General features: G+C 39.6%; 1 protein-coding gene across 4 annotated transcripts in view; it reads right to left on the reverse strand.

Moving 5' to 3' along the window:
* Nucleotides 1-425: 425 nt before the first annotated feature.
* LOC147173489 (uncharacterized) overlaps nt 426-12,856 on the reverse strand; it is a 236,402-nt gene continuing 223,971 nt past the window's right edge. For all 4 annotated transcript variants that reach the window (XR_015094919.1, XR_015094920.1, XR_015094921.1 and 1 more), the window contains 2 exons: nt 3,081-3,256; nt 426-2,550 (listed from right to left, as the gene is read on the reverse strand). Coding sequence is in view for 1 of the 4 variants with exons in the window: in XM_086076984.1 (XP_085933110.1) it covers nt 3,164-3,256 (93 nt within the window). In the remaining 3 variants the exon portion in view is untranslated. The remainder of the gene's footprint in view (nt 2,551-3,080; nt 3,257-12,856) is intronic.

Genomic DNA, 12,856 nt, shown 5'->3' on the forward strand with positions numbered 1-12,856 from the left:
CAGCAAAAGACAACGTGTTGAGATAAGGGTAATGATGACCTCCGAATTACGTACTCTTGACAATTTAGTAAAGCTACTTTGCTAATTGCGAGAACAGAGTTGCAAAAATGTTGTCCTGCAAAAGATTTGAGTTCATGAAAACTATCTTTATACCCTCATGACAACAATCGCTTTTGTTTTACGTCTTGCTATGCAATAGTCCGATAAGAGATTCTTTTCATTAATGGTACCAAAGAGTGTAACGCAAGTAAAGAGCCTTACAGTCGACTCACGGGGAGATTGGGATTTGAATGGTGAAAATCTGCATATGACATTGGTCAACAGCACATTTTAATCACAGATTTAAAAGGGTATTTTTCTAACACATCTGGATTTTGACACATTATTTTTATTTTTTGAAAGAGAAAAGCTTGCACAATACATTTTTTTTCATAGCTACAATGTTTTAGGAAAAAAAATATCCACCTGTTGCTGAACCTAACTTTTAATTCATAAATATTGCTAGATATATTAATATATCACACATAATTTTATTGCTATTATATTATTATTTTGAAAAGCAGATGCAGTAGAGAAAAAACGAGGACAAATTCAGAATCAGCGCAAACAATCTAAAAAAGTTACCTTGCATTTCTCAAAATTAGTAAAAAAAAAAAGAAAAGTTGACGGCTATAATTAATAACTTGTATGATATAAATTTTTTATTAGTTTTTTTGAAACGCAAACAACTTTCAGAAAAGGCTGATAAACATTCAATATATGTTTTCCATGAAAAACAGGGAAACTTCCCCCAATAACAAAACAAAAAACTAAATATTAAAAACCTTTATGTATATTGAAAAAAATACTAATAATAAATCTGCAAATTTGCAGAGCTGTGAGTATGCAGAGATCGACTCCACTGCAAATGGTTGAATGAATGATTGGAAAATTGAGCTTTGACAATGTGACAATTTGAATAAAAGTAAACCTGAATAAAATTGGCCTCCCACCTTGAGAAAAAAACAAAAACATTCACAACAAAATAGGCTTATTGCAAGTTGGAAGACATGTTTTCAACTTGTTGCATTACGGTCAGTAAAGCAACAGGTTTTAATACTTTGAACAACAATCAACTCATTAAACTATTTGTTGAGTAATACGGCTCCTCTGGGAGGCGTACAGAGTTCATTCCACTATTGAGGCACCACAGAAGAAAATCATTTACCAAAAAAATGACAACTCTGAGCCGTTGTACAGTAGTTCTGCTCTGGGCAGAATATGTTCTAAAGATTTAGTAGACTACATTGTATATTGATGAATAGGTTTGTGAGTCAAATTGAGTCAAATAAGGCTAATGAAGACTTCACTTTGGAATGCTGTAGCTTTCCAAGGATTGTATTTTTATTTTTTTGGTAATGATCCGATTTTTGGTAGAAGAGCCTCATCATATTCAGTCTTATCCCTGAAACAAATCAATTTCCTGACAGTGAGCAGAATCGTAGTAGCATGAACATGTGATTCCTGCCACGGAGATGTTCAGTCTTGAAAGCACTCCACCGTGAAATGTCTTACAACGGGCCAAGATCTGGAGGGGGTCCGCGATTGGGGGGGCTTGCTTATGTTTTGAGCAAGCAGCATACTGTAAGCATTACATTGTCATCAGTGCAGTTCGATTGTATGGAATCATCTCAAGTGAGGTCGGTTTAACACTCAGCGTCTCCCACAGGCAGCTTGAAGTCTGCTTCCTGATGAGGTCAAAGGTCATGTGAGTGATGACTGGGATGTTGGTAATAAGCAGTGGGAGCTGGGTGGACATGTTTTATAATAATAATAATATAATGCCCTTAAGGGCTAAAGTAGAGAAGAAAAACAACGTGCATTAAAAAAAAAATGTCTTAAGAGTTCTTTTAAAACAGTTTTATGGAGTTACCACCCTCATTTAAGAGCACAATTAGCTAATATAATCTGATAGTGGCTTCTGTATTGGTGGAGCTGTTTAGGTGGTTTTTGGAATGGAGACTGTGTATCTTGATTTCAAATAGCACACGCAACTTGACATACCATGAAGCTTCAAAAATAAAACATATTTTTTCCAGATTCACTGCTGGATGGCTGCCCAGCCTGAATCTGGCTCTGTTCAAGGTTGTTTTTTTTTTTTCTGTTAGAAGAGAGTTTGTCCTCGCCATTGTGGCTCAGTGATTGCCCACAGGGGGAAATTGTCAGGTTTTTGTGAAGAACGCGGTCAGCGCTACACAATAAGTGCCCTTAGAAGACTTCATTATGTTTTGGCACTGTTCAAAAAGTAGAATTGAATTGAACATGACTCACAGATTCCTTTGAGACGAAACACGATAAAGTTCTGTGTGGATGGCGGAGAGAGAGAGAGAGAGTTCTCGACGGGCAATCTCACACACACCAACTGTTACAAGAGCGCACACATTCCCATCCGGAGAACCCGCAGTTCTCTCAGGAGGTCTCGGTTTGGGACTCGTGACAACTCGGGACAAAGTTCGGTTATCGCTTCCAGATTTTTGGACTAACGTCGGTTGGCAGACATTTTTCAATTTCCTGAAGAGACAAAGACGTACAGTAAAGAGAAAATGAGTAAATCAATGTGACATCAGACTTCATTTGCTTGATTTACATGAAAACAGTCACATACTGTAAAACTGAACATTCTAACGATCTCTTTATGATGACACCGTAAATAATCTCCATCTCCAAGACCAACTGTGGCCAGCTTTCGGCTATTATGTCTTCTCGTGCTTTTTGTCCTCAAATCTTCTTGGAGCAGCCTAATGAAGTCATACCTTAAGCCTGCCAAATAGTTCATATTCAGTTGCTTATTTAATCCTATCAAAGTGATTGAATACTGCCTCGAGGTGTACACAATCCCTTTAAAACTAACATAAAATGAAGGGTAATTCCCGTTACGCTTAAGTGTCACAATTTGCTGAGAAGTTTCACATTGAGTGAATCTTTTTTGGAAAGGTAATGAATGCAGTCAATAAATCATATTTGGCGGAATTCTTGACCAAAGCTTTGATGCTAGTTAATCATATGAAATGATTCGAGTTTCATCAAAGGCTAGTTTGTACCGAGCAGGTTGGGATCCTCCGATGCCACAGAAGACAAAAGATGCAATGTGGTTCTTGTGCTCAGAACAAATCGGCAGGCCCACTCACTCGCCTTCCACAATCCAAATCTTCTGATTCGGCCCTCTCTCTCTTTCTTTATCGCTCTCGTCTTCTTCAAGGCCAACGTGTCTGAAGCCCTGTGAAGATAAAGCATAATACGATATTCCTTACACTTACAAGCTAAGTAAGATAAGTGATAAAAATTATTTCATGAAATGACGTCTTAATCAACTACAATGCCAAAACTAAAGGTCTTGTCATCAATGCACAAAAACATATTTTGTATTCAGGGATTTACAGTAAATGACTCCATATATTCACGATTACATTATGCATATGTGTATGTATAAATGTAGGACATTACATTGTTTACTGTACACCTATCTGCAAGTGTAGAGTTGAAGAAATGCTGCTGTTTAAGTTGCCTTAAGTATTGCACAGAAAAATTATAATTGGTCTGATTAAGGAGCTTAAATCTAATACCAGCTCTGTGCATCGCTGTAGGCTGTGTGAGGGTTTGTGTGTGTACGTGCCTCCCGCTCCAACCCACATTTATGACTCATCATCTCACTTACAGAACATATGTACTGTACAATGTCAACACAACATATGTACACAGCGAGACCGAATCTGTTTTCGGAATAATACTACATTTTGCTTGGTGTGCGTCGGTGTATGGAGAACCAAAACGGTCTAATTAAATAAATAAATAACTACGGATTTCAAGAATATAATTTCCAAATGAAATATTGAAAGACTAATATAAATGGAAAAAACAACATCAGCAACATATGTGCACAAATATTTAAAAGTAAAAATGAATACAAAAATATAAAAATAAATGTGAAAATAAATATAAACATAAATATATAAATACAATTAAATATCAATAAATAAAAATGCTCTCATATTTATTTATTTCATTTTGTAGACAATATCATCATGAAAATTATAAGTACAAGATATTCAAATGAGATGGGCAACCCTAAGTGTGGTCTTGGGTTGAACTATTTGCTTATTAGTTGAGCGACATGTTGGTGCTATGCCCATGCCAAATAAATTAGAATTCATGCACACGAAAAAATGTGACATATTTGTTTTTGTATTTATTTCCACATTTATTTTTTTATATTTATTTATTTTTTAATCCTGCTTTTTGTATTTATTTATTTATGTGTATTATTTGTTATTTGTATTTCTATTTAGGTTGCCTTTTTTGGTATTTAATTTATGAATTAATTTATTTATATCCGGTTTTTTTCTTCCTCTTATATTTTTATTTATCTTTTGATTTTGATTTTGGTCCTCCATATTGGTGGAGTTCCCACAGAGTGGAGCAGCGACACATGTAACATGTACAGACCTGACGTTAAAGAAAAAGTTCATGGAACGGCATAGCAATAATTGACCCCATTTAAAAAAATCTTGATACCAATTAGAGAGCCTTGGGTGTAAATAATTTAAGAGCTGCCTCTAGAACGCACAAATAATTTTAACATCATGCACATGTATTTGCATATTTGTGCACGTGCACTACCACAATCTCAATCACTAACTATGTATGTTCGCATACAAGCACGCGCTGCTCTGGAAACAGACTTCTTAATGAAGCCTCCGCCGAGTGAAAGTAGAACAGAAATACATACTGGCCCATTTCTGCCGTTGCTTCACTCTCCCCTCCACTCATCCCCTCGCTCGTTTCTTCTTCACCTTCTCCAAATCATTTGTTTTATTAATGTTTGGTTGTCTTTCTCTTTTGTCTCAATGAGTTAAATCACAACCTCTAATTCCTAGCTACAGGCAAACACGCCCGTGCAGACAAGCTGGCTGATAAGAAGGATGACTGAGAACATATGCGAGGGGGGGGGGGGGGGGGGGGTTTGAGCGTGTGTAAAATCTAAAAATGTCTGTTAAGTGTCTTTTTTATCTCTGGTTATTTACATTTGAAAATGACAACGTGTGCATAAGAATGGCTGTGAAGCAACGTGAAAAAAGGATGCGCACTGGAGCAGAGGCGAAGTGAGGCAGAGGGAGACGGGTGGGGAGAGTAAATCCAGTGACACTGAAGTGGGGAGCGCTCAGGTGTGGTGAGAGGATTATACAAAAGCCTGAGTATAAATGACAGTAAACACCTGAATGACAGAGACGAGGGGGGCGGGAGCTTGGGTGAGCGCGGCAGTTTAGAGGTCCTTCAACAGAACATAATCAACACTTTGATGCTTTAAAGGTTGTACTTGAGTGGAAAATGAGGTGTGTCAGAAAAGTTCCAGGACTGGTATCGCAAAAGACACATTTCAAATCTCAACTACAATCTACAAGTTTTCCCCTTTGAAGTAAGATCTCAGGAGATGATTACACTTTACCATAGATCCATCATCATGATATCGACAACATCTTTAAAACGGGTCCTCTTGAGCTTGCCAAAAGATTAAAAAAATTGGACAGAACCAGGTCTTTTTTTTCCGGCCAGGAACTGTCAGATGCTCAGGGTATTGTGTAGAAGCCCACAAGTTGCCCTACCACAACTCAACAATCGCCTCTGCTAATGCACTGAACAAAGCAAACGATTTGAAATATATCTTTTGTGACAACATTCCTGGACATGTGTTCCACTTCCCAATCAGGACTGCACAACAAGAGACAAATTAAGCAGACCGTATATGTTAATTGCTTTACTGGATGGATGGAACATTTCTCGATACAATCCAATTACATTCACTTGGCCAATTTTGTTTAAATCAAAGAAAAGTTGACAGTAAAAAAAAAAAGAAAAAAGTTGTGGATTCTCACTCGTACTCGTACTCGTAAATTGGGATGACACAGTATAAATCAATACATTTGAAAACTCTATCAAGTACTGTAAGTCAAAGGAACATGAATATGGAATATAGCGCAAGACAAAGTAGGTGTTTTATCTAACCTTGGCCGTTTCTTCTCTGTCACTTTTTGGGTGAACACAATCTCTATTGTTTTTTGTCGCTACCTGAAACACAATTCATGTCCTTTTACTGTGTAAAAGGTCAAGGGATATAAAAGTAATAGAACTGAAGTTCTACTGTATATCGTGCTTGCGTTGGTCACTCAGGTAGGCGTTAACGTGAACTGGAGAGCGAACGCAGATCCCGGGTGTGAGTCCGAGTCCCTAGTAAAGAGCTTTATATCAGGACTGAAACATTGTACAGTACTTAGTCAAAAATAAGGGTACTGTATGTAGGGGTTAATTCTTCTCCCTCAAGGGGATATTTTCACAAGCAGTAAAAAGGGAAGTCATAAAAGGCAAATGCTGTATTTTTGTGAGTGAAACCAGCATTCAGAGACAGTTTCTTAGCAAACCTGAGGCATGGCAAACTGTATTTCATGCTGCATTGTCAACATGATCCAGCTATTTCTTGCATGGGATTTTTTTTGTGTGCGCCATTAGCGGCAGTGCCAACACATTTGCCTCCTCTGACGGGACGCTCAAATGTGATTTTAACCTTTTGGCTTGGGGTTAAATTCCGAAGAGAGCGGAGCGTGTTGCTTCCTAAATCTGCTCTTAGTTAAATCCCTCACCTCTGGAGCCATATCACTGTACATCGCTGACTCTACATGAAGCATGACCCGGTTTCCCCCCCAACCGCGACCCCCCCCTCTCCTTCCCCTCGCAGTCTTGGAAGATCGAGGAGCACAGGGGAAAGGCATGCCAAGGCAGAAGACACTTTTAAGCAAAGATTAAAGGTTTTCCTTTTTAATCAGTCATTTGGCAGCAATGTTAGCATTTCACCCTAGTGCGGCTACGGATCAATTTTTAATGCTGCGGTGCAGAGAGCAGAAAGGGTGATTGGCAGTGTGAGAAGCTATTTACAAAGGGTCTATTTACAATTTTTCCATAGAAATACACTGAGGGCACAATTGACATCTCTCATGGAATATCAAATGAGCTGTTTCCCCGTACTCACTTCGTCATGAGGCATGACCTCAGCCGTTCCCCGATGATCACCGCTTCAATGTGCATGCGTGTGTTTACTCGTATGTCTCAAATGGAGGAATAATAAAGAATCGACACCTCTCCTCAGTTGCTTTGTGTTATACTTTCGTGTTGCATTGCCAAGAGCTGGGTAACTAGGTCAATCAAGTCTGGCATAAACAAATAAAGAGAATATACCCGGTGGAATGCGCTAATAAGAAAAATTATTTGATGTTATCACCCGCTTACTGTTTCCCACGGTACGAAAGGTCAAGACGGCACTCGCTGAACGTTTTGGGGAAAACTATTCCTTTCAAATCAAGTAAAAATCCAGATTCTCAACTACAGTCATGCGTGAAGTCCCGCAAGCGCTATGCATACTCCATACTGTGAATGCTCAGGATATCATGAGAGACGTCAATAAATCTCGTCAGATTTTAAGCACAGTCTGCACCTAAAGGACAAGCTCTCCTCGCCACTCATATGTCATGTCTTTTTTGTAATAATTGTTTTGAGGGACTTTTTTTTGTGGACTTTTGTTAAAACATTTGGTGTTTTTGATAATCTAGGAACCTTGTTTGTTTTGTTATTTTGAGTTATTTAACCCAAAAAGTTGGGTTAAAGTACATTTATGACCAACAAATCAACCCAATGTTTTAGGGTTGTTTGTGGGTTATTCATTTCATCAAATTTGTGGGCTCATTTGAATAACCCAATTGAATTGGGGAAAAAAGTATCCCAACCAACTTTTTGAGCTACAGTTTTTAACCCAAGTTAGGTCAAATTAAATTAATAACCCACATAACAACCCATTTTTTGGGGTTGTTTTTGGGTTATTTATTTGGGCCGGTCCCCCTTTTTGACCCAATCTGGGTTTTTTTTTTTTATGGTTGACCCAACTGTTATTAGAGTGTACACTATTAAAACTGCTGAGATAAAAACAACCCAATTTGGGTAAAAAATTGGATTACCTATGGACTTGGGATATTTTGACCCAATTTTCTGTTGGTCTGTCTTTCTGTTTATATGAAACAAAACAACCCAAAGTTGGTCATGACCCAACTGTTTTTAGAGTGTTTGTTTTTGAGAACATTCTGCTTCCCTGCAACTGGGTCCTCACTGCTCCCAACAGTGGCATAAGCAGTATAAAAAAATGGACAAATTAAATGACTACCATGTTGGGAGGGTATAGTTGAGTAAATTGAACAAAAATATAAACACTCCCACTCTTTTTGAGCTCAACTTAAAGTTCAACAATGTGGTCTAGTAACCTTTTTGATATAGCACACCTGCTTGGCAAAGGAGAAGTGCTCACTAACAAATGTGGATCGATTTGTGAACAAAAAGGAGAGAATAAAAAGCCTTTGTTCACATAGAATTTTTTTTTTTTTTTACTTCAGCTGATGAAAAATGGAAGCAAAAACAAGTGTTGCGTTTATATTTTTGTTCAGTCCATTACCACCACTCTACCGTGTTGCCCTCTGTTTATTACAAGCCAAGTCAACCTGCACTTTGTGGTAAAAAGTATGACGTAGAAACAACCATGAGCAACAGAACATGCTCTACATTTGGTACTGTTATGGAGCCAGTTCTTAGTAAAATAAGAAAAAAAGATTATTATATGACTAAAACATTCACTTTGGTTTTCAGAGGAGGAAAGGGTTTAGTATCCAATTCCAGTATTACGCGAAAAAGGGCAGACGATTGAGACCTTCAACACCTTCCCCACAAGTTCACGTTTGTATAGACCCGACACTGATGTCCCTCCCAATCGGCTGTCCACAAATCCAACCTTGAACTTCTCAAGTCTCTCTGTCAATCCATCCAGCCATTCATCAATCTATTCGCTCACACAGTCAAGCAGCCCTCGAGCTGACCGACACACACAACATTGATCCAGTGATTGACCCTGCGCCGGTGGATCAATAGTCTCTTAAATGGCATCATTGTAAGCGCTTAGGCACAATAGCCAGACGTTGTTTGCGCAGTTCATTTCCAAGGAAGCAGGGCTGTTTAGGGCTCTCACCCGAGTCAGCGCTCCATTTGACTTGACTTACCTGTGCATGGCTGTGGCAGTGAAAAAGAGATGGCACTTGGGGAAAAAAATATTGAGCTTGAGGGTTTCTGTGCAGTTCAATCCATACGAAACTACATGTAATGACTCAGGACAACTCGTGTACCAAGAACAGTGCGACCGGCACACATTTCTGAGAAATGCAATTACGTCAAATATTTTAGCAAATGTACGTTCTTCTAACAGAATTAAGACGACGGAGCAGTCGTCTTGCAGAGGCTAATGTTCAGTGGCACATTGTGAAACCAGTTGTGTCTTTGTGTGCATATAAAAACCCTTTTGGGTAGAAGCTGGGGCCAACACATTGGCATTAAATGACTGGAACTCTGACAAGCCGAGGAGCTCTGTCACTGCGGTTCACAGGTCTTGTTAGCCAAGGTGTCGGCATAGTGGAAATGAGGGTGGGTGGTGGGTGGGGGGGGCTTTAGACAGCAGTCCTACCTCCACCTCCTCACCTGACATCTGTAATAAAACTAAACAGGGCCAAGGTGCTACGCTGTGTGTGTGCATTGTGTGGACGTGTGCACCCCCAAAAAAGGAGCACAGGTGCTCCACGCTTGTCGCTGCTGTCACCAATTTGTCGGAGCCCTCCAGACAGAAGTAGGAGTAAGGTGACGGAGCTCGGGCTTGATAAACACAGAAGCCCAGCTTCGATTTCCCATCCAGTCCACTTTGGAAACACATGGCTCTTCTTGGACACTCTTGGCCAGATGAAAGAGGAGGACGAGGAGGTGTGTAGGGGGGGAAGCAGGGGCAAAGAGAGGAGAGCCACAACAGAGACTTGCGATGGGCTTGCAGTCAGATAAATAAAATAATAGCATATGGGGGGGGGGGTTAAGAGACAAAGTGATGAGTGGAGTACATGGGAGAGAATTTGGGAAAGAGATAGATAGAAACACACTTGCATCAATGGAGATGATGACAATGGAGATGATATGATACATTGATATGAATAGGTCGGCTGATAGACAGTAGGTAGGATGAATTGAAAAATTGATGGGTTGGCGGATAAGTAAAGGCTAGATGCAGGATACATGGTTGGATGGATGTAAAATGGCTGGATTTGGATGGATGGATGGATGGATGGATGGATGGATGGATGGATGATAGGTAAATGTCTAGGCATGGAAAGATAAATGGATGGACAGGCAGTTGGGTAGAAGCCCTAAATGGGGAGACTGAAACAAAATTTGTGTTGAATTTACTCAATTTTATTCCGTCAAGTAGCCACAGGTGTCAAACTCCGGTCCTAAAGGGCCGGGTTTCTTTATGTTTTAGATGTTTCCCTCCTCCAACACACTAGATTTTTTCATTTTTCGCCTGATGTTTTTTGTTTTGTTTTTCCCTTTCCTCTTGTCGTTCGATTAGGGGATGTTGTTGATATTTGTCAACTGAGGACATGTGAATCCCTTTGAGACTCTTGTGTGATTAAAGGCTATATAAATAAACTTGACTTGACTCAGGATTAGTTGTGTTAGAAAAAATCGATTCGGCAATATATCGCGATATTACAGCGTGCAATTCTCGAATCGATTTTTAAACATAAATCTTTTATGTGAATATTCAACAAAACATCTTACTTAGGGTTAGGATTCACACATTAAGCATGGAAGAATGTTATATTAATGGAACATTGAGCCTTAATATTTTATTTCAGTGCTGATTAATCGGTATTGAATCGAATCGTGACCTATGAATCGTGATACGAATCGAATTGCCAGGTACTAGGCAATTCACACCCTTACTCAGGATCATTATGCAGAGCTTGCTGATGAGCTGATCATTTGAATCAGATGTGTTGGAGGAGGGAATCATCTAAAACATGCAGAACACTAAACCACGAGGACCGGACACTTACTGTACATGCCTTAGGGGTTTCCCTCCTCCAACACACCTGATTCAAATGAGGAGGATTATTATCAGGCTCCTGCAGAGTGTGCTGATGAGTTGGTCATTAGAATCAGGTGTATTGGATGAGCTACACCATCAAAAAATAGTGTGTTGAATTTACCCGAGTTAATTTTGTCAAATGGTTGCACATAATAAAATCATCTGGTCCCAGATACATTTTTTGAAGGGATTTGCATGGATAGATGAAAGGCAGATACAGACATATATAGATCAATGGAATGATAAAAACTGGTCTTAGATTCCTTGATTTCCCAACATACCCCAGCGTACTTGACTGTCTATTCCTCTCCTCGCCACAGTGTTTCCTTCCCTCCATTAATCACTTTTCCTTGGAAACAACTTGCCGTGTTATGCCTTTTGGCTGATATCAAAAGTTTGAAGACCAGCTCCAGTTGGGTGTCAGTGAAGGAGGTGGGGCACCAAACTACCCTCTTGCCCCCCTGGAGAGTTAAGGAGATCACATTTGAACCCCCACCTCCCCGCCATCCCTAACTAAACCCCACCCTACCGTTCCCCTCCCTCCTGCCTTAACACCAACATAAGAGGACAAGTGTGGGCTCTAAGCACCAGTGATCAAACACGAACGGCTGCTGGGTGCGTTCGGCTCAGGACGGTTGGCCTAATAGGATTGGAAGCCCCCAGGTGAGCCAAAGGACACCTCCAATCAGCCTGATTAGCCAAAGGCACGGAGGCGCGTTTAGTGCTGATGTAGTAGCGAGTGATGCACACTCCTAAAAGGATCACGGAGGTTGCGGAGAATATCAGAAACGTTGTGAAGCCGTGGCTGGCAGCTCGTGTCAGGTTTGGTGCAAGAATGTTGGAATTAAGAAATGACTTAGGTAATGTGGTTAAAGTGTCTTTTGCATGGTTAATAGTCAGAGGCAGTGTACGCTACGTCTACTCGATATGTGCATTCAGTCTGTTGTAGGCTTCTCCACATGAATAAACACAAACACAACTCCAGTCACATGTTCATTGACAGTACTTGCAGCACTTTTATCAACACTAAGCAGAGACTGGGCTCATCTCGAAGCAAAAGTCATCCAGCATGTAAAACACACACTATAATTAGCGCATATCAAGCTGCTGGGTCCGACTGTGCGGTAACGATGCTTCCCTTGGAAATGAATTATGGTTTGATGGGTGGTGGATTGTGAATGAGGAAGGACTTTGAGGAGCAGAAGGCATCATTTGAAGTCGGGGAAGACACGTTTATCAATGTAGAGTGCTGGAGCAGAATACACAAACCTGGATTCGAACAACATTTCATTTGAATCAACCGGAGACAAACACAGTTAGACTGCTTACCTAAAGCGGGTGCCATCAACAGGTACAACATGTAACATCACACACCTGCAAACAAATCAAACATTACCTTGTGTTCATACTCATTCATGAATCCTGAGAGCCAAGCATCCCAGACATTGACTATCACAGACTGTGATGTGTTAAACTAGCCATATAAATTATATAAACGATTTCTTAGCTGTCAAGATTTTTAACTGAAAAACTTGGGAATTCTAGATAAACAATGTTTTGGGGGAAACATTTAGTAATAACGTAATATCTTCCTCTAGCTTTTTGTTTTGTTTGAAAGAAACTAGACCATGGTATGGAATTAACTAAATTAAATACCAAGTGCTAAAACCACTACTACTCTTAATATATAAGGGGCCCCCAATTTTTTTGACAGATAATTTATAGCAAAATCTATATACGTTTTTCTCTATAATTACATAAAATTTATGGCATTTAATTTTAAATAAAATAATAATTTTGCTGTGAAAGCTTGTGTGAATTTTGGCA

Source organism: Leptonotus elevatus, chromosome 5, assembly GCF_054856555.1.
Source record: "Leptonotus elevatus isolate MCC_2025b chromosome 5, RoL_Lele_1.0, whole genome shotgun sequence".
NCBI classification, from domain to species: Eukaryota; Metazoa; Chordata; class Actinopteri; order Syngnathiformes; family Syngnathidae; genus Leptonotus; species Leptonotus elevatus.